Source organism: Anabrus simplex, chromosome 3 (assembly GCF_040414725.1).
Source record: "Anabrus simplex isolate iqAnaSimp1 chromosome 3, ASM4041472v1, whole genome shotgun sequence".
Lineage (NCBI taxonomy): Eukaryota > Metazoa > Arthropoda > Insecta > Orthoptera > Tettigoniidae > Anabrus > Anabrus simplex.
Genome location: NC_090267.1, coordinates 92,030,192 through 92,057,244, shown reverse-complemented (window position 1 = coordinate 92,057,244; position 27,053 = coordinate 92,030,192). Strand labels below are relative to the sequence as shown.

The window sequence follows — 27,053 nt, the reverse complement described above, 5'->3', positions numbered from 1 at the left end:
CGCTAAGGGGGTGAAAACGGGGGTGAAATTTTAAAATGAGTTGCTCTATATCTCAAAACTTTAAAAGTTTACAGATGTAAAAATTGGTATTTAGAATCGTCTTTAAAAATAAGGAAACACGTATTTTTTTGTTTTCAGAAAATCCCAATAGGAGGGGTGAAAAAGGGTGAAAATGGGGAAAATGGGTTGAATGCCTTTAATCAGGATACCGGTACCTATATCTCAGAAACTGAAGATATTACAGACCTGAAAATTGGTACGTTTGATCTCTTTTAAAAATAAAGAAACACGTATTTTTTTGTTTTTGGAAAATCCAATTAATGGGAGGGTGAAAAGGGGGTGAATTTTTAAAATGAGTGAATCTATATCTCCAAACTTTTAAAGTTTGCAGCTGTAAAAATTGGTATTTAGAACCTTCCTTAAAAATAAAGGAACACGTATTTTTTTGTTTTCAGAAAATCGCAATAGGAGGGATGAAAAAGGGTGAAAATGTGGGGAAATGGGTTGAATGCCTTTAATCAGGATACCGGTACTTATATCTCAGAAACTGAAGATGTTACAGACCTGAAACTTGGTACTTTTGATCTCTATTAAAAATAAAGAAACACGTATTTTTTTGTTTTTGGAAAATCCAATTAATGGGAGGGTGAAAAGGGGGCGAATTTTTAAAATGAGTGAATTTATATCTCCAAACTTTTAAAGTTTGCAGATGTAAAAATTGATATTTAGAATCTTCATTAAGAATAAAGAAACACGTATTTTTTGGTTTTTTGAAAATCGCAATAGGAATCGTAAAAATGGGTGAAAAAGGGGTTGAATGCCTTTAATGAGGCTACTTATATCTCAGAACCTGAAGATATTACAGACCTGAAAATTGATGTTTGGGATCTCTTTAAAAAATAAAGAATCACGTATTTTTTTGTTTTTCGAAAATCCAATTAATGGGGGGGGGGTGAAAAGGGGGTGATTTTTTAAAATGAGTGTATCTATATCTCAAAACTTTTAAAGTGTATGGATGTAAAAATTGGTATTTAGAATCTCCTTTAAAAATAAAGAAACGCGTAATCTTTTGTTCTCGGAAAATCCCAATAGGAAGGGTGTAAAAGGGTGAATAATGGGTTGAATGCCTTTAATGAGGCTTCTTATATTTCAGAACCTGAAGATATTACAGACCTGAAAATTGGTATGTGGTATCTACTTTAAAAGTAAAGAAACACGTATTTTTTCGTTTTTTGAAGATATAAATATTGGGGGTTGAAAGTGGGGGGTGAATTTTTAGAAATGAGTGTGTTTACATCTTAAAACTTAAAAATTTACAGATGTAAAAATTGGTAGTTAGAATCTCCTCTAAAAATAAAGGAACACGTATTTTTTTGTTTCCTGTAAATCCCAATAGGAGGGGTGTAAAAGGGTGAAAAATGGGTTGAATGCCTTTAATGAGGATACTTATATTTCAGAACCTGAAGATATTACAGAACCGAAAATTTGTATATGGGACCTCCTTTAAAAATAAAGAAACACGTATTTTTTAGTTTTTGGAAATCCAATTAATGGCGGTTAAACAGGAGTGACAAATTGGGTGAATTTTTTGAAAGACTATATCTACAGAATATCTTGGAAACGTAAAATGTTACAGACGTAAAAAGTGGGTGTTTGGAATCTCCTGTAAATGTAAAGAAACATAGGTGATTTGTTTTTGGAAATCCACCTAAGGGGAACTCAAAAGTGGTGAAATTTTAAAATGAGAATTTTTACAGTATATCTAAAAAAACTTAACATGTTACAGAAGTGAAAAATGGTATTTTTTATCTCTATTAAACATAACGAATCGTGTATTTTTATTTTTCGGAAATACCACTTGGGTGGTGGGGGGTGGGTAAGAGTGACTGAAAATGGTGTTGAATTCTTTTAATTAGGCTACTGATATCTCAAAAATGAAGATGTTACAGACGTGAAATTCGATATTTGCAATCTGCTTTAAAAGTAAAGAAACACGTATTCTCGGAAAATCCAATGAGGGGGGGGGGGTGAAAGTATTGAAAGTTTAATTGACTTAATTGTATGAGAATGCAAACATCTAATAAAAACTAAAGTTGTTACAGACGTGAAAATTCGTATTTAGATCTCCTTTAAAAACAAAGAAAAACGCGTTTCGGTGGGGAAACCATCTTGGAGGGTGGGAGTGTAAAGGAGTTGAATTCCTTTCATGACGACACATAAATCAAAAGCTGAAGAAGTTAGAGTCGTGATAATTGGTATTTAGAAGATCTTTTACTATTAAAGAAGCAAGTATTTTTTGCGGGAAAATTCACTTACGGGTGGGGGGGGAGTAGTGTGAGATGAAGTGAAAAAAATAAATTATTTTTATGGGGATACTTATATCTCAAAACTGACGGCAATAGACGTGAACATTGGTGTTTGGAATCTCCTTTAAACATAAAGAAACAAGCCTTCTTTTAATTTTTTTTTTTGGGGGGGGGGGTTTGCCGGTAAATAAACTTAACGGCGGTGGGGTGTAGAAGGAGGTGAACCCATTGATTTTACTGTTCTTAATGTACTTATAAGTATCCTCCTTTGCTAAGGCGGCAGCGCGCGGGCCTCTCTCACAGCTGGGTTCCGTGGTTCAAATCCCGGTCACTCCATGTGACATTCGTGCTGGAAAAAACGGAGGTGGGACAGGTTTTTCTCCGGATACTCCGGTTTTCCCTGTCATCATTCATCCCAGCAACACATAATAGTAATAATAAGAAGAAGAATAAGAATAAGAATATCATTAATAATAATAATAATAATAATAATAATAATAATAATAATAATAATAATAATAATAATAATAATAATGTTCCGGACCGTCGTCAAATGTGCGGATCGCGCTGGAAACGGCTTCTGGACGGGTAATGACTAAGAATGCAGTCCGGCCGCGGGTTCAGTGCCGCCAAAGCACCCAATATGACACCACGCCGGATCTCCTGAAGGATTTTATACATATTAAAATGATTATAGGAAAAGATGGCAAAGATTTACGGAGCCAACTGACCGGGAGGAATACCTGAGCCTAGCCCGGGAAGTACGAAATCGATTGCTGGAAAGGAAGATTGAAAAATGGGAGGAAACGTGCCGTAATCTAATAGAAAACGAGTCAGATCGGGAATTTTGGTGGATTCTCACAGAAAACGAGTCAGATCGCGAATTTCGGCGGATTATATATCTAAAACAATAAGCATTCAATTATAAATTTCAGTACAATACCGTAGCGAAGCACGGGTATCTTGCTAGTAAAAACTAAAGTTGTTACAGACGTGAAAATTCGTATTTAGATCTCCTTTAAAAACAAAGAAAAACGCGTTTCGGTGGGGAAACCATCTTGGAGGGTGGGAGTGTAAAGGAGTTGAATTCCTTTCATGACGACACATAAATCAAAAGCTGAAGAAGTTAGAGTCGTGATAATTGGTATTTAGAAGATCTTTTACTATTAAAGAAGCAAGTATTTTTTGCGGGAAAATTCACTTACGGGTGGGGGGGGAGTAGTGTGAGATGAAGTGAAAAAAATAAATTATTTTTATGGGGATACTTATATCTCAAAACTGACGGCAATAGACGTGAACATTGGTGTTTGGAATCTCCTTTAAACATAAAGAAACAAGCCTTCTTTTAATTTTTTTTTTTGGGGGGGGGGGGTTTGCCGGTAAATAAACTTAACGGCGGTGGGGTGTAGAAGGAGGTGAACCCATTGATTTTACTGTTCTTAATGTACTTATAAGTATCCTCCTTTGCTAAGGCGGCAGCGCGCGGGCCTCTCTCACAGCTGGGTTCCGTGGTTCAAATCCCGGTCACTCCATGTGACATTCGTGCTGGAAAAAACGGAGGTGGGACAGGTTTTTCTCCGGATACTCCGGTTTTCCCTGTCATCATTCATCCCAGCAACACATAATAGTAATAATAAGAAGAAGAATAAGAATAAGAATATCATTAATAATAATAATAATAATAATAATAATAATAATAATAATAATAATAATAATAATAATAATAATAATGTTCCGGACCGTCGTCAAATGTGCGGATCGCGCTGGAAACGGCTTCTGGACGGGTAATGACTAAGAATGCAGTCCGGCCGCGGGTTCAGTGCCGCCAAAGCACCCAATATGACACCACGCCGGATCTCCTGAAGGATTTTATACATATTAAAATGATTATAGGAAAAGATGGCAAAGATTTACGGAGCCAACTGACCGGGAGGAATACCTGAGCCTAGCCCGGGAAGTACGAAATCGATTGCTGGAAAGGAAGATTGAAAAATGGGAGGAAACGTGCCGTAATCTAATAGAAAACGAGTCAGATCGGGAATTTTGGTGGATTCTCACAGAAAACGAGTCAGATCGCGAATTTCGGCGGATTATATATCTAAAACAATAAGCATTCAATTATAAATTTCAGTACAATACCGTAGCGAAGCACGGGTATCTTGCTAGTCTATATATATAAAGTAGCTTGTCCTGACTGACTGACTGATTCATCATCGCCGAGCCAAAACTACTGGACATAAAGAAATGAAATTTTGGAGATATATTCATATTAAGATGTAGGTGCTCGCTAAGAGAGGATTTTTGGATATTCCGTCGCTAAGGGGATGAAAAGGGGGGTAAACTTTTAAAATTAGTGTGTCTATATCTCAAAACTTTAAAAGTTTACAGATGTGAAAATTTGTATTTAGAATCTCCTTTAAAAATAAGGAAACACGTATTTTTTTGTTTTGAGACAATCCCAATAGGAGGGGTTAAAAAGGGTGAAAAAGGGGTTGAATGCCTTTAATCAGGATACCGGTACTTATATCTCAGAAACTGAAGATATTACAGACCTCAAAATTGGTACTTTTGATCGCTTTCAAAAATAAAGAAACACGTATTTTTTTGTTTTTGGAAAATCCAATTAATGCGAGGGTGAAAAGGGGGGTGAATTTTTAAAATGAGTGCGTCTGTATCTCAACAGTTTTTAAGTTTAGAGATGTAAAAATAGGTATTTAGAATCTTCATTAAAAATAAAGGAACACGTATTTTTTGTTTTCGGAAAATCCCAACAGGAGGGGTGAAAAGGGGGTGAAAAAGGGGTTGAATGCCTTTAAAGAGAATATTTATATCTTAGAAACTGAAGAAATTACAGACCTGAAAATTGGTGTTTGGGATCTCCTTCAAAAATAGAGAAACACGTATTTTTTTGTTTCTGGAAAATCCAATTAGGGGGGTGAAAAGGGGGTAATATTTTAAAATGAGTGTATCTATATCTCAAAACTTTTAAAGGTTATAGATGTGAAAATTAGTATTTAGAATCTCCTTTAAAAATAAAGAAACATGTATATTTTGTTTTCGGAAAATCCTAATAGGAAGGGTGGAAAAGTCTGAAAAAGTTGTCCAACGCCTTTCATGAGTCTACTTATATTTCAGAACCTGAATATATTACAGATCTGAAAATTGGTGTTTGGGATCTCCTTTAAAATAAAGAAACACGTATTTTTTGTTTTTGGAAAATCCAATTAATGGGGGGGGGGTGAAAAGGGGGGTGATTTTTTTAAAATTAGTGTATCTATGTCTCAAAACTTTTAAAGTTTATAGATGTAAAAATTGGTATTTAGAATCTCTTTCAAAAATAAAGAAACACGTATTCATTTGTTTTCGGAAAATCCCAATAGGAAGGGTGTAAAAGGGTGAATAATGGGTTGAATGTCTTAAATGAGGCTACTTATATTTCAGAACCTGAAGATATTACAGACCTGAAAATTGGTATTTGGGATCTACTTTAAAAGTAAAGAAACACGTATTTTTTCGTTTTTGAAAATTCCAAATATTGGAGGATGAAAAGGGGGGGTGAATTTTTTAAAATGAGTGTGTCTCTATCTTAGAACTTTAAAATTTACAGATGTAAAAATTGGTAGTTAGAATCTCCTCTAAAAGTAAAGGAACACGTATTTTTTTGTTTGCTGTAAATCGCAATAGGTGGGGTGTAAAAGGGTGAAAAATGGGTTGAAAAACTTTAATGAGGATACATATATATCTCAGAAACGAAAGATATTACAGAACTGAAAATTTGTATATGGGATCTCCTTTATAAATAAAGAAACACGTATTTTTTTAGTTTTTGGAAAATCCAATTAATGGCGGTTAAACAGGAGTGACAAATTGGGGTGAATTTTTTGAAAGACTATATCTACAGAATATCTTGGAAACGTAAAACGTTACAGACGTAAAAAGTGGGTGTTAGGAATCTCCTGTAAATGTAAAGAAACATAGGTGATTTGTTTTTGGAAACTCCACTTAAGGGGAACTCAAAAGGGGAGAAATTTTAAAATGAGAATTTTTACAGTATATCTAAAAAAACTTAGCATGTTACAGAAGAGAAAAATGGTATTTTTATCTGTATTAAACATAAAGAAACGTGTATTTTTAGTTTTCGGAAATGCCACTTGGGTGGAGGGGGGGGGGGTAAATGTGACTGAAAATGGTGTTGAATTCTTTTAATTACGCTACTGATATCTCAAAAATGAAGATGTTACAGACGTGAAATTTGATATTTGCAATCTGCTTTAAAAGTAAAGAAACACGTATTCTCGGAAAATCCAATGAGGGTGTGTGTGTGTGTGTGTGTGTGAAATAATTGAAAATTTAATTGACTTAATTGTATGAGAATACATACATCTAATACAAACTAAAGCTGTTACAGACGTGAAAATTCGTATTTGGATCTCCTTTAAAAACAAAGAAAAACGCGTTTTTGGGAGGAAACCATCTTGGAGGGCGGGAGTGTAAAGGAGTACAATTCCTTTCATGAGGACACATAAATCAAAAACTGAAGAAGTTAGAGTCGTGATAATTGGTATTTAGAAAATCCTTTACTATTAAAGAAACAAGAATTTTTGCGGGAATATTCACTTAGTGGGAAGGGGGAGTAGTGTGAAATGAAGTGAAAAAATAAATTATTTTTATGGGGATACTTATATCTCAAAACTGAAGGTAATAGACGTGAACATTGGTGTTTGGAATCTCCTTTAAACATAAAGAAACAAGCCTTCATTTAATTATTTTTTTGGGGGGGAGTGGGTGGCGGTAAATAAACTTAACGGTGGTGGGGTGTAGAAGGAGGTGAAACCAATTGATTTTACTGTTCTTAATGTACTTATAAGGATCTTCCGTTGCTCAGGCGGCAGCGCGCCGGCCTCTCACAGCTGGGTTCCGTGGTTCAAATCCCGGTCACTACATGTGTCATTCGTGCTGGACAAAACGGAGGCGGGACAGGTTTTTCTCCGGGTACTCCGGTTTTCCCTGTCATCAGCCATTACAGCAACACATAATAATAATAATAATAATGTTCCGGACCGTCGTCAGTTGTGCGGACTGCGCTGGAAACGGCTCCTGGACTGGTAATGACTAAGAATGCAGTCCGGCCGCGGGTTTAGTGCCGCCAAGGCACCCAATATGACTCCACGCCGGTTCTCCTGAAGGATTTTATCCATATTAAAAATGATTATAGGAAAATATGGCAAAGATTTAGGGACCCAACTGATCGGGAGGAATACCTGAGCCTAGCCCGGGAAGTACGAAATCGATTGCTGGAAAGGAAGATTGAAAAATGGGAGGAAACATGCCGAAATCTAATAGAAAACGAGTCAGATCGGGAATTTTGGTGGATTCTCGCCGAAAACGAGTCAGATCGCGAATTTCGGCGGATTATATATCTAAAACAATAAGCATTCAATTATAAATTTCAGTATAATACCGTAGCGAAGCACGGATATCTTGCTAGTTAATAATAATAATGTTATAGTAACTAAAGCAGATAAAGGTGAAACTACAGTTCTTTTAAACAAACATGATTACATTAGCAAAACTGAAGAGTTTTTTTCAGAAAATAATTATGTAATAACTAACAAAGACCCTATAAATAAAATACAGAAGAATCTAAAGAACGTACTTAAAAATTCTACTTTTTTAATAAACGAACTAGAGTATCAAAAATGATTAATATGAATCCCAAATTACCAACAGCTAAAGCTCTACCCAAAATCCACAAAGCAAATATGCCTGTTAGACCTATAATCAATAGTAGAGGGAGTCCTACTTATAAAATCTCAAAATTTTTACACCAATTTTTGAAGAAACATTACAAATTTAACAGCGATTCAATGATAAACAATTCAGTTGAATTTTGTGAAAAATTTAATAGTTTTAGCTTGCAACCACATCACAGGATATGTTCCTATGATACAACCAATATATATCCAAGCATACCTATTAAAGAAACCGTTGAAATCATCAAATCTAATCTAACTAAACAGGGCAAATTAAGCACGTACGAAATAGAAGAGTTTATAAATCTATTAAATTTTGTTTTAAATAACAATTATTTCACGTTCAATGATAAAATTTACAAACAAATGTGTTTGGGGATGGGTGACCCCACGTCAGGAATTTTAGCAAATATTTACATGGATCATCTAGAGCACAGCAAAATAAAATCAAACATAAAAGGACTATATTTCTGGTTGAGATACGTAGACGATACCTTTGTTATAATAGATAGCAAACTTAATGACAGTGATAATATATTAAACTTTTTAAATAATCTAGACCAAAGAGTAAAATTCACTAAGGAGGAAGAAAATAATCATTCGTTAAACTTTTTAGATATTACAGTAACACGAACAGAAAACAAATTTAACTTTCAGATTTATAGAAAGCCATCTTACGTCCCAATAACTATTAAAAAAGATTCCCTACACCCAAAATCACAGAAAAAAGCCGTTTTTTTTAGTGTGGTATACAGAGCCTTCAAAATGCCACTTTCTGATAATAGTTTAAAGAAAGAATTTATAAAAGACTTAGCTTCAGTCAACAGTTATAAAATAGATGTCGTCAACAAAATCATTAACAGAGTGAAATCGAAACTAGCTACTAACCTTATTCCGATCAAAAATGAAAAACCAAAATTTGCAACATTTACATTCACCAACCCAGCAGTATACCAAATCACGAATCTGATAAAAAAAAACGGTAAATCAATATTGCATTCAGAACACAAAATACAATTAGAAATATATTTTTCAACCACAATAGTGTAAATTCACGCAACAGCAAATACCAAAGTTCAGGAATCTATAAGCTAATTTGCTCAGAATGTGGTTTCTCTTATGTTGGCCAAACTGGCAGAAGTTTTATAACTAGATATTTGGAACATGTAAACGCAGCTAAACATAACAAATTTTCTGCAATGAGTAATCATATGCAAGAAAAAGGACACCATTTTACCACAATAGATAAAGATTTAAAAATAATCAGAAAGGTCGATAAAGGAAAATTAATGAATGAGCTGTAGAACATACATATTTACCTAGACAAATACTTCAATAAAGATAAAAACCTAAACAACAAAATAGAAATAAAAAACCCATTAATAGAACAAATTCTGAAGTTAATACAAACATTCAAACTCAATAATACAAAACTGACAAACAATTTTATCCTGAATAACAATAACAGTCAATCTACAAATATACAAACACCCCTCCACACAAATTCTGAACATTCCTGAATATTTGCTAAAATTCCTGACGTGGGGTCACCCATCCCCAAACACATTTGTTTGTAAATTTTATCATTGAATGTGAAATAATTGTTATTTAAAACAAAATTTAATAGATTTATAAACTCTTCTATTTCGTACGTGCTTAATTTGCCCTGTTTAGTTAGATTACATTTGATGAACTTAAAATTTCTTCATGTTTAGCTGACTATGACTTCATGGTATTAACCGAAACAAACTTAAATGATGAAATTAGTGATGTAGAACTTGGACTCGAAACGTATTCAATTTTCAGATGTGATAGATCTTCTTTAACGAGTATGAAGGCATCCCATGGGGGGGTAATGATCTGCATTAGCAAGAGGTTTAAACCTACTCTGATACTGTGCGGTAACACAGTTGAACAGTTGTTTGTGTCCCTGACTTTTAACACCACAAAATTAATCATTGATGCTGTATACATTCCACCAAAGTCTCCTGTCCAAAAATATTTCGAACATTGCAGTGCTGTTGAAAAAATTATGTCAAATCTCGACAACCATTTAAGTTATTGCTCATTGTTGGTGACTACAATCTACCACATCTTAATTGGATAGTAAAGGAAGAAACATCTCCTGGCCTTATGTCAGTAGGTAACCACACTATGCAGTCCAGTTTAGTTATAGACACTTTTTCTTATCTCTGTTTAAATCAGTTTAATGCTATCCCAAATTTTCTGAATCACTTTCTTGACTTGGTTTTCAGTAACTCCAGCTCCATCGACGTAAAATCTAGTAATGAAAGCATTGTCCCCCTCGATAGACACCACCCAGCTTTAGAGATTTCTTTACCTATAAATGAGCTATACAATTCCTTGCCTGCTGATAGTTTTTATTTTGATTTTTTAAATGGTGACTATAATGGACTAAATTATTATCTGTCACAGTTCAGCTGGAAGGTAATGTTTCAAAATGTATCAATTGATAAAGCAGTAGAAACCTTCTATTCAGTACTACATTATGGCATGGAACTTTACATCCCTATACGGAATTTTAAGACTCCCAAATTCCCAAAGTAGTTTAATCATAAATTGAAGTCACTGATTATTGAAAAGAAGAAAGCACATAAGCGATACAAAATATCAGGTCTCAATAGTGATTATCAGCATTTCTCAAAATTAAGAAATGAATGCAAGTGTGAATCTAAATCTTGCTATACAATGTATGTTTCCAACTGTGAACGAAGTATTACTTCCAATCCACAGAAATTCTGGCAATATCTAAGTTCTAAAAGGTCATGTAATAATATTCCTTCAACAATGCATCTTAATGAAGTTATAGCAGATACTGGAGAAAATATTGTCAATCTTTTTGCTAACCACTTTTCATCTGTTTATTCTTCTTATCAGAATAGTAGTAGTATGTCATATGATTATCCTTTCTCTGTCAATCTATCAGTTATAAACATTAGTAAGGCAGAAATTTACAACAAACTGATATCTGTGGAATTAAAGAAAACTGTAGGACCTGATGGTGTTTCAACTTACCTGCTCAAGTACTGCTCATTTATTTTATGTGAAGCACTCTTTTATCTGTTCAACTTATCATTAAACCAAGGTGTTTTTCCAGTGGAATGGAAGAAAGGATTTGTTAGTCCAGTTTTCAAAAATGGTGATAAAACTGACATAAAACAATATAGACCAGTTATAATTTCTTCTCATATTTCCAAAATATTTGACTCAATAATTCTTAACAAAATCACACCTCTCTTTAGAAACATCATCATTGATGAGCAGCATGGATTCTTTTCAGGACGGTCAACCTGTAGCAGTCTTCTTTTATTCTATCAGTTTCTCTTGGATGCAATAGAGAACCACTCCCAAGTGGACTGCATTTATACAGACTTCTCAAAAGCTTTTGACACTGTTGATCATGATATCTTGCTGCAAAAACTAACGGGCTACGGAATTAATGGGCCTCTCCTCTCATGGTTTGAATCATATCTTAAAAATTGCCTGCAGATTGTTAAAATAAGGAATCATTTTTCTGTGCCTATTATTGTTACCAGTGGAGTTCCTCAAGGGTCTCACCTTGCACCCTTACTTTTTACTCTCTACATAAATGACATTAAAAATATACTTAAGAATTCTAAATTGCTTTTGTTTGCCGACGATGCAAAATTTTTTATGCAAATTAATTGTCCACTTGATTGTTTAAAACTTCAAGAAGATTTACATCATCTAGAAAAGTACTGTATTCAAAATGGGTTGAAACTTAATCATGAGAAATGTAAAATAATATTGTTTTTTTAAAACAAGAAGAAAATAGCATTTCTGTACAAATTTAGTAATAACAACATTCTAACTCCTGTTTCACAAGTTAATAACCTTGGTGTTTTATTCAGTTATAACCTATCATTTAATGAACATATTGAAAATATTTGTAAGAAAGCATTTCAAAGATTGGGTTGCATTACTAGATATTCTAGGGAATTTTCAAACTTAGCTACCTATCGATTGCTATATGTATCTATGGTACGCCCTATACTAAAATACTGTACACCTGTTTGGAACCCTTCTCATCAGACTTCTATCCATAGATTAGATTCAGCACAACGTAAATTTCTTCGTCTATATTCTTTTAGAGCAGGATTCTCATATGATAATGTTGATTATACATCCCTACAACAGTCCTTAAATCTGCATAGCCTGTCACAACGCCGTGAATTATTGGATACACTCTTCATTTTTAAATTGCTTCATTCCTTGGTGAATTGTCCACAACTCCTTGCAAAAATTAACGTACATGTACCAGACAGACGCACAAGGTTTAAGAATACATTGTCTACAAATTGGCATAGAACTAACTATGCATTCAACGGGCCAATTGAACGAATGTCAAGATCTCTAAACAAAGTAGATATTGATATATTTAACTGCTCATTGTCAAAATTTAGAACTCATTTACATAATCTCCAGAATTGACTATTACTTTCCTGTGCTTACTTGTAATATAACCTGTGTATATATCTGTACATATGTTCTACTTATACTCCATTGAACTTTCTTTTTACTGTTTTGTATTACTTTCCTGTGCTTACTTGTAATATATCCTGTGTATATATCTGTACATATTTTTTCTACTTATACTCCATTGAACTTCCTTTTTACTGTGTTTTTTCTATACTTCTCTACTGTTATGTAAAATGGTATTTCCGTTAATAAAGTATTATTATTAAAGAATCACGTTATTTGCTAGAACGCCGCCCTCTGTTACCTCCCCTCCCAATGCCCCGCAGATACGGAGACACACATACAACACGAGGAGCACAAGTAATCATCAAACAGTTGAGTGCACAAATGTAAAAACAGGCAGAAGTAGAAAGGGTAAGTGCTGATCCTTCAACATTAGCTTCTTCAACTTTTAATACCATCTAACATTATTTAACAAAATTATTTTCCTGTTACAGAGATGTCAACAAACTTACTTTTGTAAAATTCGAGTAAGTTACTAATTGCTTATCATCATAACTGGACTGTCACCATTTGACCGAGTTCATGATAAAGTTTTGAAGAATTGCTCCACACCGGTAAAGTTTAAAAGCAAGTCGTGAATTTGAACAATTGGACATTAAAGATTTAAAATATGACAAATTAATAAATAATAATCAACAGTGTGCTTCATTTTGTTAATTTATGGATGAAAAGATTATTAGTCACACCCAAACTCAACTGTTTTGAGAGAGCACCAAGATTTTGTATTCATAAAGTACAAGATGTGGTAATGCTCCCGCCAATAGTAGCAAAAAGATTTTAATGTGTATCCAACTGATAGTTTTAAGATATTCAACAACTTCAACAGATTGTAAATGTATTTATATCTGACTAACTTGTGACAATGTATTCAAATTTAGAATAAGATTTTAAAATATCAAACACTACAAATAGTAATATTGTTTTAACAATGACGACGTGATATATAATGTTTTATATTCAAAAGTGTTTTAATAGTTATTATGATTAAATCTGTTAGCAGTAAACAATAAGTTGCAGGTTATTAGAATAGTATTACCGATTTTGACATTGTTAAAAATGTACGTAGCTGAAGATGTTCAATAATTGAACGAAACATATCCTATCTTTTTAATAATTTAGCAATAAAATAAGGATGAGATCCTAATTTTATAATTGCTTGTAAAGTATTGAATAGGTGGAAATCAAACTTTTATTGTTCTACTTTAAATGCTGGGGCTGTACCTTCTATGGCCACGGCCACTTCCTTTCCAGTCCTAGGCCTTTCCTGTCCCATTGTCGCCATAAGACCTATCTGTGTTGGTGCGACATAAAACAAATAGAAAAAAATCTTTGTTTTTCTTTTAAAGTTATCGTGAAACTATTTCAACTGCTTCACGTTTCTTTTCATCACATTGTGATGACTGTTGATTTAGTTTTCTGGACTTAATTTTCCTTTTCTTTCCTTAATTTCATACTTATACCATCCATCTTCTTGTTTTCAATTATATCAATGTATTTAGTTAAAATGTCAAGAAATAAGGACTTTTTAGTGCTAGCAAAATTACTTACTGCCTCTTGCATGTTTGTCTGTCATGTTTCTCAATGAAGATATGAAGGTATGGTAAACGGTTTCCTAGACTGTTAGCTATTTCCTGCTCAAAATATGAAAACAAAACATAGTTTGTTATCAAATAGGCTGTTACCATATGCAGCCAACAGATTTGCAAATTGGAAGTCATGATTATATAAGAAATTTCTCATGCAAGATGTATCAAATCATCACCATAGAGGTTATATATCCTTGCATTAGTAAACACATACGGTATTAACTTTAAGGAAATGAGGCTTGGTGAAGTGGCAACTTCAAAAGCTCTTGTTAAAAATAAACAAAGTGTTTGTTGAAAGTCATGTGGGATTATTTAAAGAAGCTTGGTGAATCAGGCCATAAGTAAAGCTGCACGAAACCTTTCTGGACAGTAATAAAGAATCTTAGAAAGAAGGGAAAAAAGCAAATGAATAGCGTTTTGTGTAAGTCAGATGATCTCATAATAGATTCCCAGGGAATGACTAAACAGGTGAAAGGGATATTTGAAAATTTTCTCAATGTAAAAGGAAATATTCCTGGTGACATCACCAACAACTGAGTTCATGGAGAAGAGGACAACGATTTTGGTGAAATTATGTTTGAGAAAGTGGAAAGGATTGTAAATAAACTCCATTCTCTAAAGCAACAGGAATAGATAAAATTAGACCTGAAATGGTGAAATATAGTGGGAAGGCAGAGATGAAATGGTTTCTTAGAGTAATAAGATTAGCTTAGAGTGGTGGTAAGGTACCTTCTGATTGGACAAAAGCAGTAATTGCACCTATCGAGGTATCTCATTGATCGATATACAATTCAATGTGTTCACTGGCATTTTAGAAGAGATGGTGCGCTCAGTGGTTCAGAGTAAGCTGGATGAAAAGCGGTGGGGTTTCAGACCACAGAGGGACTGTCAGGATCAGATCTTCAGTTTGCACCCGATAACTGAAAAATGCTATGAGAGGAATAGACAGGCTATGTCTTATGTTTCCTAGATCTAGAGAAGGCATATTACAGAATGCCTGCCTTCTTAGCGTAATGGTTAGCACTATTAGCTGCTGTCCTCAGGGGCCCGGGTTCAATTCCTGGCAGTGCTAGAAATTTAAGAATGGCAGGAGGTCTGGTATGTGGTTAAAATGGTACATGCAGTTCACCTCCATTGGGGGTAGTTTACTTACTTACACGACAGAGTACCTAGGGAAAAGATGTTCGCCATACTGGGGGATTATGGGATTAAAGGTAGATTATTGAAATCGATCAAAGAAATTTATGTTGACAATTGGGCTCCAGTGAGAATTCATGGCAGAATGAGTTCTTGGTTCAAGGTACTTACAGGGGTTAGACAAGGCTGTACTCTTTCACCTTTGTTGTTATACATGGATCATCTGCTGAAAGATATTGAGTGGCAGGGAGGGATTCAGCTAGGTGAAAATGTAGTAAGCAGTTTGGCCTCTGCTGACGATTTGGTCATAATGGCAGAAAATGGAAATCTGGTAAGGACAGAAAGTGACATGATAGAAGTCCAGAAGAACCATTTCGACCACCTAGTGAATAGACCAGTTCAAGAACAAAATATAGAACGGGAAATCCAAGCCTACAATGAGGAACCTCCCATCACCTGGACAGAAATTGAGACAGCCTTAAAATCTACGCCTAAAGGAAAATCTTCAAGTATAGATAAAGTGAATGCAGACAGGATAAAGGCAGCAGGCATCCAGGGTATAGGCCTACAATGGCTGCACAGAGTATTAAATGCCATATGAACAGACAACAAAATACCTGCAGATTGGAGAAAGGGTGTTATAATTACCCTGTTTAAGAATGGCAGCAGACAGAAACCCACCAACTATAGAGGAATAACACTGCTGTCTCATGGGCTAAAAATTATAGAGAAGATCATAGAAAGGAGATTGAGAATCATCATTGAACCACAGTTAGAGGAGGAGCAATATGGATTTAGAAGTAATGGATCAACAATGGATCTAATTTTTAGTACCCGCATGCTGATAGAAAAGTATTGGGAGAACGGAAAGAACCTGGTCATTGTACTTCTGGATATAGAAAAAGCCTATGATAGTGTTATAAGAGATAAGATCTGGGAGTGTCTGAGGAAAAGATATGTGCCTGAAGGACTGGTAAGGAAAATTCAGATGTTGTACAAAGACTGTACTAGCTGTGTACAAATAGGGGAAGGTCAATCATCATGGTTTGAGACCAAGAGTGGAGTTCAGCAAGGAAGTGCACTATCCCCACTACTGTTCATCACTGTTATGGACAATATAATGAAGAAATTAAAGGAAAAGTCAGGTGAACTGAATGCAGTGGCCTTTGCTGATGATATCATGATTTGGGATGAAACAGAAGAGAAAGTACAGACTAGACTCAACATATGGAAATCCCAGTTCCAAGAATATAACTTCAACATCAGCGAGACCAAGACATTGGTGATGGCAGTCAACAGAGAAGGGCGTCCAGCAAGCATAAAACTAAGAGGCCACCAGTTAGAGCGTGTGGATAGTTTTCCTTAACTTGGAAGTGTAATCTCTGGTGATAATTTGGTATTACAAACAGAGTACAAAAGGGATCCGAAGTCTATCAACAAGTAAGAACACTTCTATGGGATGACATGATTCCAAAACTGGCCAAACTGATGTTGTTTAACAGCTATTTCTTACCAACATTGACCTATGGTATAGAAGCATGCACCCTCACAAAAAGAGATTCATCAAGACTGCAAACAGCAGAGATGAAATTTCTTAGATCCTCCATCCAGAAGTCAAAGATGGATAAGTTAAGAAGTGAGGAGGTGTGGAAAGAAGCCAGAATACATCCAGACTACAGTGGTACAGGCATGTGATGAGGATGGAGCCTGCAAGAACAGCCAGAATAAATTTGGAAAAACAGGCGGAGGGGAAAAGACCTGCAGGAAGACGATATGGTCAAGGTTGATCTAGTTGCCAGAGGATTGACAGTGGATGATGTTCTCCATGTCAGGTTGTATATGGATAGGAAGAAGTGGACGAGGCTCATTAACAGCACCCGGGAAACTGGAACTGTACAATGATGATGACGATGGCAGACTGTATCGAAAGCCTGCAGCCTTGGAACTTGAAAATAAGTGCAATGAGAATGGTATGAAAATTAACCATTCCAAGAGTAAATAGATGTCTATGGGTAAGAAATCCAAGAGAACTGAATGTCAGAGTGGGGATACAAAGCTGAAAAAGGTAGATAATTTAAAGTATTTGGGATGTGTGTTCTCCCAAAATGGTAGTATAGTAAGCTTGATCAAATCAAGGTGCAACAAAACTAACGCAGTGAGCTTGCAGTTGTGATCAACAGTATTCTGTAAGGAGGAAGTCAGTTCCAGTATGGAACTACTTTTATATCAGTCTGCTTTCAGACCAACTATGCTTTACGAGAGTGAAACCTGGGTGGACGCAGGATATCTTATTCATGAGTTAGAAGTAACAGACATGAGAAGACTGAGATGAAGATCGTCGTGTAGAGAAATTCAGTGTGACAGCTGATGACTTCAATGAACTGCAAATAGCTAGTTTAAATATAGTTGGTCTGTTATTGGTCATTATAAATTTTTCCAGATAACCCATTCCTGGTTGTCAACATTTCACCCCAATGTGCTAATTTGGGCTCATCACTATGAGAGACTTTGTCCCATTTTCAAAAATTGATGCCTGCCTGGCCATCAGATGATATAGATGTTGATTCCCATAGGGAACATGAAATGTTTGTCCCGATGACAACCAGGAACGAGTTAGCTGGAAAAATTTATAATGTCCAATAACAGACCAACTATTGGTATTATAAATTTACTCATTCAGGCAAATATTTCAGGTTCCCTACAGGAATCAACATCTATATCATTGCAAATAGTTGTCGAACGTAATAATGATAGTGGCTTGATTTCTGCACATCCTTGTATCAGTATAATTAGTTGTTTATAGCTATTATAAGGTGCTTGTGATGTCACAGTCTGCTGCTCTGTATGTTTTAAAAATGGTATTCTGATGTGCCTGTGCTGGTATATATTTACAACTATGTGGATAAGGACTGTGAGGGAACTCATAAGGAGATGATCTGAAAAGTTATTTACAACATAATAGGCCAGTTTATTCAAAATTTCTGATCTCCTAAAATGATTGCATTACTCCAATACAGATATATATTTTTGAGAGTCAGTTCTCCTCCATCCACTCTTCATATTTAACCTGGTTTACCTTGTCTGTTTCAGCCCAGTGGTCACCTGCATGGTGGCTGTGTTGCTTCTAACCTGTTCATGTTGCGGCCATGGAGCTCGTATCCTCGGTATCTTCCCCACGCCAGCCATCAGTCATCAACTGCCATTCCAAGTGATCATGAAAGCTCTAGCGGCCCGAGGACATCAGGTTACCATCATCAGTACAGATCCACTTAAGGTACAGTGTCTTCTCTCAGGATGATCCAGTTATATCAGTTGGGGGTTAGCCAACCTCATTAACCTAACTGTATCTTGTCTTGTCACGATTTCAGTAAGGTTTGCAGACTTAGCCTTTGTGTATTCTGATGAACTTATGCCATATGCACATGTAATATATTTGCTTGTGTGTATTATTACAGCACGGTTTCACTTCAGTCCGACAAGTAACAGCAAATTTCAAGAAGGGGGCTGAATTATTTACACCAGGCAAACACAGAGGAATACGGTTATAGTAACGTGTATATCAAAATAAAGGCAGAAATATATAACATTAAATTGAGTGAGGGTCAGAGAGAGAGTGTATTTCCGTAAATTACCATTGAGCTTGAAAACTGACTTAAATATGAGTATCTTGATTGATGGTTTACTTGGATAAGAGAACCTCGATTATTGATACTTACATTGAGATTAGTTTGTTGACGGTTATGTCTTGCGATTTCAATATGTAACTAGTCAAGTTGGCAGCAGTGATTAGCCATTAAAGAAAAAGACAATAGTGCGGCAGTATTTGCTTTTTAATGTATAGCCTTACGTGCTGAGTACTATAGAGCAGGGCCTCTCAAACGCCCAAACTCTCACGCGTGCAGAGCGAGGTGCATAGGCTCTGTGCACTGTGCATCGGTACGCTTCGCCTCAACTCGGCTTGACTCGGATGGTGTAGTGTGCTGAGAGCGACGAAGCGTTTGGTGGAAGACGACGTGTTTATCAGTGAAATAGACAAGCGCACGACAACAACATAATAATGGAGCAACCTGTTTCGAAGAAAGCAAAGACTTCCGAAAGTCCATTTCAATCGAACTGGGAACTTTCGTATTTTTTTTGTTTGTTTGTTTGTCGTGACGATAACGCCAAATGCTTAATCTGTGGAACGATAATTACGTGCGTAAGAAAATCATCTATTGAAAGACACTACAACAGACTACATTCGGAAAATTATTGTGAAATTATAGGAGACGTCAGAGAGAAAGAATTAAGGAAGTTGAAACAGCTTGAAGAAGAGCATTCTATATCCACAAATGAGTTTTGTTCCAGTACTGTAGCATTTTCATTTTGGTTACGGGTTCTGCATTTTTTTTAAATTATGTTTACATTCCTCTCAAACATGTATGTGTATTTCTAATTCACTTTTTAAATTTTTTTTATAACACTCGTAACCTTGTCCCATACAACTGTGCGTCTCCGCTCACCACACGTAAACATTTCGCAGTGGGGGAGAAACAGCAGTGAAGGTGAGGAACACGGAGACAGGCCGAACGGGGAGACAGGTGTAGGGAGAGAGGAGTGGGGGGTCTGCACTCTGGTCAACCAAGCGAAGTCGTCTTTTGCACCGTGCACAGTGCATGCACCCTGAGAGGCCCTGCTATAGAGTGTTATCCAGGAATTAGGTTAAGACAGATATTGAGGGAAGTAGAAGTAGAGGGTAAGGAGATGGTGAGAATTTTGCATGTTAGTACCAACAACGTAAGGCAAGCAGGAATAGGTGCTAACATAGTTGATGATGTATGGGATCTGGTTATGATAGGACAGGACAAGTTTAAAGGAGCAGAGTTTTGTTTTTTACAAGCTACTTTATGTTACACCAACACAGATAGGTCTTTTAGTGACATTGGGATAGAAAATGGCTAGGAGAGGGAAGGAAGCAACCATGGACTTAATGAAGGTACATCCGCAGCATTTTCCTGGTGTAAAAATGAAAAACCATCTACAAGGCTGCTGACAGTGGAGCTCGAACCCACCATCTCTGGAATGCAAGCTTACACCTGCGTGCCCCTAACCTCATGGCCAATTTACTCGGTGAGGAGATTGTTATCAGTAGGACACTGTATAGAAGAGATACTGACTGGAGAGTGATCAGGGATTTAAATGAAACTCTGGAGTGGCTATGTGGATTATTGGGAAGGAGAATTGTAGAGGTATCATTGAACTGCAAGCAACGCAAAATCTGTGAAAAACTATCTAGACCTGATTTGCCAAATATTGGATGCCAATCTTCAACATTTCACAAATTTATAATGGCTTCACTGTTTACTCTAAACACACCTGCTAAGATAAATAACCTTGTAAAACATTCAAGTTTGATCTCAGTCACTTTTTTCCAGATCACCTTGTACATGATTTTTTTCATTTTTCCTTTGTCCATTTTACAATCACACCCATCATTTCAGGTGTAATAAATAACTCAAATTGCAATTTCACAATATCCATCCACTTCCGCAGGATTAACTTCGCCATCGTCTGCCTCCATAACATAACTGTTAGGACTATCAGCTGCCATCCTAAGAGGCCCGGGTTCAGTTTGCAAAACTGCCAGAAATTTAAGAATGGCAGGAGAGTTGGTATGTGGTTAAAACAGTACATGCAGCTCACCTCCATTGATGGTGTGCCTAAAAAGAGCTTTTCCGTGGTTTCCCATTTTCACACCAGGCAAATGCTGGGGCTGTACCTTAATTAAGGCCACGGCCGCTTCCTTCCAACTCCTAGGCCTTTCCTATCCCATCGTCGCGATAAGACCTATCTGTGTCGGTGCGACGTAAAGCCCCTAGCAAAAAAAAAAAAAAAAAAAAAAAAAACTAAAAAGAGCTGCACCACCTCGGAATGAGGACACGAGTTCACTTACTTCACCATCGTCACCAGACTGATCTTCATAATTGCTAAACAACACATAATCTTCGTCAGTTTCACATCTGCCAATGACTTTCTCACTTCACAAACTTGATTGTTTGTAAACTTACTACAACTCAGCACTTGCTGGCCGCTTCAGTAGCGAGATATCAATACGATCTGCTGGATAAACTTACAAATAACACTTTTTGTAAACATATATCACTATACACGACACCAGACAGCAGTTCTAAGAGATTAACAAGAACAAAGTAGCACTTTGGGTCTACGTTGATCCCACGGTAACTGATTAATTCTCTAAATAGGAATGCGATAGTTGGTATGTAGACATTTTAAGTTGAAATCCAATAGGCAATCCTGAATTTTATAAGAGGTATTCATAAGATCCTGCACTCATTCTCTGGATAATAATAATAATAATAATAATAATAATAATAATAATAATAATAATAATAATAATAATAATAATAATAATAATAATAATAATAATAATACCGGGAGACCATGCAGTTAGGAGCGCGCAGCTGTGAGCTTGCATCCAGGAGATAGTCGGTTCGAACCCCACTGTTGGCAGCCCTGAAGATGGTTTTCTGTGGTTTCCAATTTTCACACCAGGCAAAAGCTGGGGCTGTACCTTAGTGAAGGCCACAACTACTTCCTTCCCATTCCTAGGCCTTTCCTATCCTATCATCGCCATAAGACCTATCTGTGTCGGTGCGACGTAAAGAAAAAAATAATAACGATAATAATTTTTACAAGGCATTGAATTTGCTTTGTCCTGTGGTTTTACTGGGAGAATGTCTGACTCGTTGGCTGAATGGTCAGTGTACTAGCCTTCGGTTCAGAGGGTCCCGGGTTCGATTCCTGGCAGGGTCGGGAATTTTAACCATCATTGGTTAATTTCTCTGGCACGGGGGCTGGGTGTATGTGCTGTCTTCATCATCATTTCATCCTCATCACGATGCGCAGGTCACCTACGGGTGTCAAATCAAAAGATCTGCACCTGGCGAGCCGAACATGTCCTCGGATACTCCCGGCACTAAAAGCCATACGCCATTTCATTTTTTTACTGGGAGAATGTACACACTGTATTTTGCAGTGTTATGGTTCTTTGTGTGATCATTGATGGTTGTTGTTGTGATTCACTGACATACTTTGCTATCTGATAGTGTTTACAGTTTCTATATTTTATTACCGAAATTCTTCCCATAATACTTGGGTAAATTGGATCCTTAAATGCCACCATCTTGCTCGTTTGTATTGTTTAGCATAGAATGTACATCTTAAAGATCTCCAAGGAATTATGTGACACAATAACTCCACTTAGATGGTAATCACACAAATTCACACAAACTTTTGAACTCAATCAACATTTTTGCACATCTATGTGTCATGTCTAGTGACCGTAAGTCTTTCAGTGTTTAATTTGAAAATCCAGAAACCCTGTAGGCTCTGAGGTTAACACTATAGGTTGGACGAGAGGCCAACACTCTTTGTTCGTAAAATGCTAAATATACTTTAAAAGCCACAAGTATTCCTGAGAATATCGATGATGAAACTAGATGGTGACAATGATAAAGTAATGGTATACGACTCGGTTTATGATGTACAAGGCTGGAGCTACAACCAGTGTGTCAAAGCAATTCAGAAGTACAAATTAGATCCTGTCGCACTGCAAGTAAACCTGTGGGAGGATTCGGGTAGCACTGATGTTGAGAATTCAACAATCTTTTATTGAACCTACGAACGAGGATGCACATTAGGTACTGGCTTTTGCTTAACCCATTGAACCCTGCATATTTGTTGGATTGAAGCTGCATTGGCGCTGGGATTATTTTGGAGGAAATATAGTGTCGCTTCATATCATGAGAAATTTCATAGTTACAAGACCATTAAAGATTTAAATATACATGAACACAAAATGCTTCCATACCACAAACTGCGGAACAAGTAATACAGTAAAACACTTTATTTTATTAGCATCACGGGACCGTAGGCCTACTCAGTCCGCCTGCTGAGCTGTAACCCAGTTTTCTCTTTGCACTTTCTCTTCGATTTCCACATCTATTTATTATTCAGGAGCATTGCTCACACTAGTACTAATATTACTCACTAATTTCACTGAAAAAATTACATTCCTAATCATCATTACTTCCTAAAAGGGGTTATATATCTTGTCTTGTCTTGCGGATATTTGTTTGGGATTCAATAAATTCTTTCCCAGTCATGAGACCATTAATATATTACACTTATATCACAAAAGCACACGATTACATCACTAATGCCCGATTTTAGCATGATCACACGTAGATAGATCCACTTAAAGAAGTAATATTATATCGGGTATAAGTAGGTTCATGGAAGTATTACATTCGGTACTGAGCAGAGACACAAATTAGTAAGCTGTAATAGGAGTAACGTGTTACACTGTACAAGATCGGAAAGTAATAAAAACTTTGATACAGTATCCACTCACCAGGAACATATAGAAGTGCCACCTCACAAACATGTCGGAATAAAACAACTGAAAAACTAGATCGTAATTACAATTTGATGTGAGTGTTATCAAGGTATTCGTTTAAAATAGTAATGATCGTAGGCGAAGGTTGGCGCAACAAAACTGAAAGTCGTGTAGGGAAAGGTACGTGAACTTTAAGTAATTTCTGCATTAAAATGGCCTGGTGATGTGCATATTGGGGGCAATGAAAAAACAAGTGGTCACTATCGCCCTGAGATTCTCCGCAGGAACAAGTTGGGTCATTCGTAATGTGAAATCGAGTTAAATATACTGGGGTTAAGGCATGATTAAAACGTAGTCGCATGATATTGGTAATGTGACGTCGTGTATACGTACCATTTGCAAACCACGGCAGTTTGGGAATACTCGGTTGAATTTGCTAGTAATGTTGGCCTTTCGTACGAGCAGATAATCGCCATTGTGTGCACCATGTGTGTTGAGCTGCAGTTTTGATATGTGGAAAGAAGTCGGGAATCGGAATTTTGATTTGTAATATATTCGCGGTATCTGCACTGGCGTCTTTCGCTGCTATATCGGCCATGTCATTGCCTATGTGCCGATTATGCCCTTTAATTCATATTAGCGTTATAACAAAACCGGATGTTTCAAGTCGAAATAGAAGAGACTTAACTTCGTAGACATATGTATTTGTATGAGGGGCGAGTGATTGCAGAGCTTGTAAAACACTTTGAGAATCGCTGAATATATTTATTTTTTTGGATTGCAACTGTTGAACATATACGAGGGCTTGGTATATGGCATATAATTCTGCTGTAAAGATAGTTAAATTATTAGGTAACGGATATTTAAAGCTAGTGTGTAGTTGTGGATCGTAAAATGCTGCTCCGACTCCAGTATTTGATTTTGACCCATCGGTAAATAGGTGGTAATCTGATGAGGTTATGGGACTTCTAAATTTCTTATGAGCGTATAATGTGGGATAAGGTGCAGACATTGATTGGTTTGATGCATCCGAAGGGACAATGATAATAGAAGGACGGAATGTTTGAATATCATAGTGGTATGAATGCGTATTAACGCGTGGTGTACGAAGTATAGTCTCAGTAAGATGGTGGATTTCAGCATAAGCCATATATATGGTGGGATACCGATGATTGGGAGGAGGACGCTGTTGATAATATTCATATAATAATTGTAATTTAGGGACAATAAGGGAGTTCGTTCTACTAATATGTTTAAGTAGGAATTTTTTGGAAAGTTTTATCCTGCGAATATACAGTGGTTCTTCCGTAGTTTCTACTAATAAAGCGTTAGTTGGTGTTGTGCGGAGGGCACCCACACTGATACGTAGTGCTGAAAATTGGAGACGATCCAAAGCTAATAAACTATGTTTAGAGGTTAAATCAATAATGTGGGCACTATAATCAAGTATGGACCGAATGGTTGCATGATATAGCTGCACGTTTTGTTACCGTTCGTAAGATGGTGATATAACGATCAGATTTCCTAATAAGATGCCGTATATGAGTTTGCCATGTGAGTTTTTGATCGATATATATTCCTAAATATAAGTGTTGTGAAACCAAGGGAATGCTATAAGTGTCAAAGTTAATAGGGCTTTTATCAAAGGTTCGTTTATGTGTAAAGATCATCGCTGCACATTTAGGTATAGAAAGTGGAAGTCCATGGGCCGTTAGCCACTGAAAGACTAAACTTAAAACCCGAGATATTGTGGCTCTACAAAGGTCAATGTGGGAGTCAGAACAATAAATAACATAATCATCCGCGTAAGCTAGAATTCGAGCGTGTGGAATCACAAGAGATTCGAGCTCTTTCATGTAAAGGGCAAACAAAATTCCACTGAGTATCGAACCCTGTGGTAAACCTTGTGATGTGTAATGGCTATCAGTTGTGTGTTGGGGAGATTTAATAGTTAACCGGCGGTTAGTAAATAGTTGATTTAAAATAGAAAGGAATTGTATGGGGAATCCAGCACTAAATAATTTCTCCCAGAGGATATGCAATAACACAGCATCATAGGCACCTTTAATATCCAAAAAAACTGTCACGATAGATTGTTTCCGCCATTTTGCTAATAAGATGTCGAGTAAGAAAATAATGATAGGGTCTTTTGTACTATTACCATATCGAAAGGTGAACTGATACTTGGGTAATAGCGAGTGATATTCCAATACCCACGCCATTCGTTTCATAAGGATTTTACAAAAGATTTTGCGTATACACGATCCCAGAACTATGCCTCGGAAATTTTCAGGTTTGGTAGGTCGTTTTGTTGGTTTCAAAATGGGTGTGATGAAAAACTCGTTCCATGATTCTGGTACATGTAATGTCTCGAAAATACTATTATAATATTTGAGTAAATAAATTTGGACATGGGGGGTAAGGCCTTGAGCATTTGATAAGTAATTGCATCAGGTCCTGGTGATGAGCTATTAACGGTACATAATACAGAGTGTAATTCATTATATGTAATTGGATTCAAAAGGGAAATAAAAGAACAAGAATTATTCTGTGAGGTGGGTAGAAAGAATGGATTTACTGTAACAGGGGCAAGGGTGTATAAAAAATCTTCTAGAACTTGTCACGGATAAGCAGAAGAAGTTTGGTATTGGAAAGTTCTCGTGATCATGCAGATCGCGTTCCAAAATTTCGTTGCTGGAAGTTGTGGAGTTAATTGAAAAATAAAAGATTGCCAAGCTTTTCGTTTTTTTGCATTAAAGACGAGCTTTGTTTTCGCAATATGATTTCGCAATTGAAAATAATGCTGCTGCGTCATTGATTGGCGATATTGTTTGAATAATTGTTTGCGCTTATGAATAAGATCGTGACATTCTTTATCCCACCATTTTAGTTCATATTCCTGTGGATGGGTCGTCACGTTTAATGGTCGACACGGATGAAACATGTTTAAATATTGGGTTAAATAAGGGAGTAAGAGGGAAAAGGAAAGAGGGGACTTGTGTTTCTGCTGCAAATTATAATTGAGGTATGATTGATAGTTAGAAACATTAAAATTTTTATAAGATCGGACGGTACTTATACAGGAGGGTGTCTGAAACTGGGAATGTGGTGGGTGAATACCATATGTGATGAGAATTGGGAAGTGGTCACTAGTGTGAGTATCAGATAATGTATGCCAGGTGGTGACAGGGGCCATAGTTGTGCAGCAGAAAGTAAGATCTACTGCACTGGGTGGAGATCCAGGCGGAGTTAAACGGGTCGGGGAGCCGTCATTTATAAGGAACAAATTCTGATGAGTTGAAGTAGTAAGTAAATTAGAACCTTTGATTGTATCCACCATACATCCCCA

General features: G+C 36.3%; 1 protein-coding gene across 1 annotated transcript in view; it reads left to right on the top strand.

Annotated features, from left to right (window-relative positions):
- LOC136866014 (UDP-glycosyltransferase UGT5) overlaps positions 1–27,053 on the top strand; it is a 114,530-nt gene that overhangs the window by 51,065 nt on the left and 36,412 nt on the right. Inside the window, exon 2 of the mRNA XM_067142625.2 lies at positions 18,397–18,580. Coding sequence (XP_066998726.2) covers positions 18,397–18,580 — 184 coding nt within the window. The remainder of the gene's footprint in view (positions 1–18,396; positions 18,581–27,053) is intronic.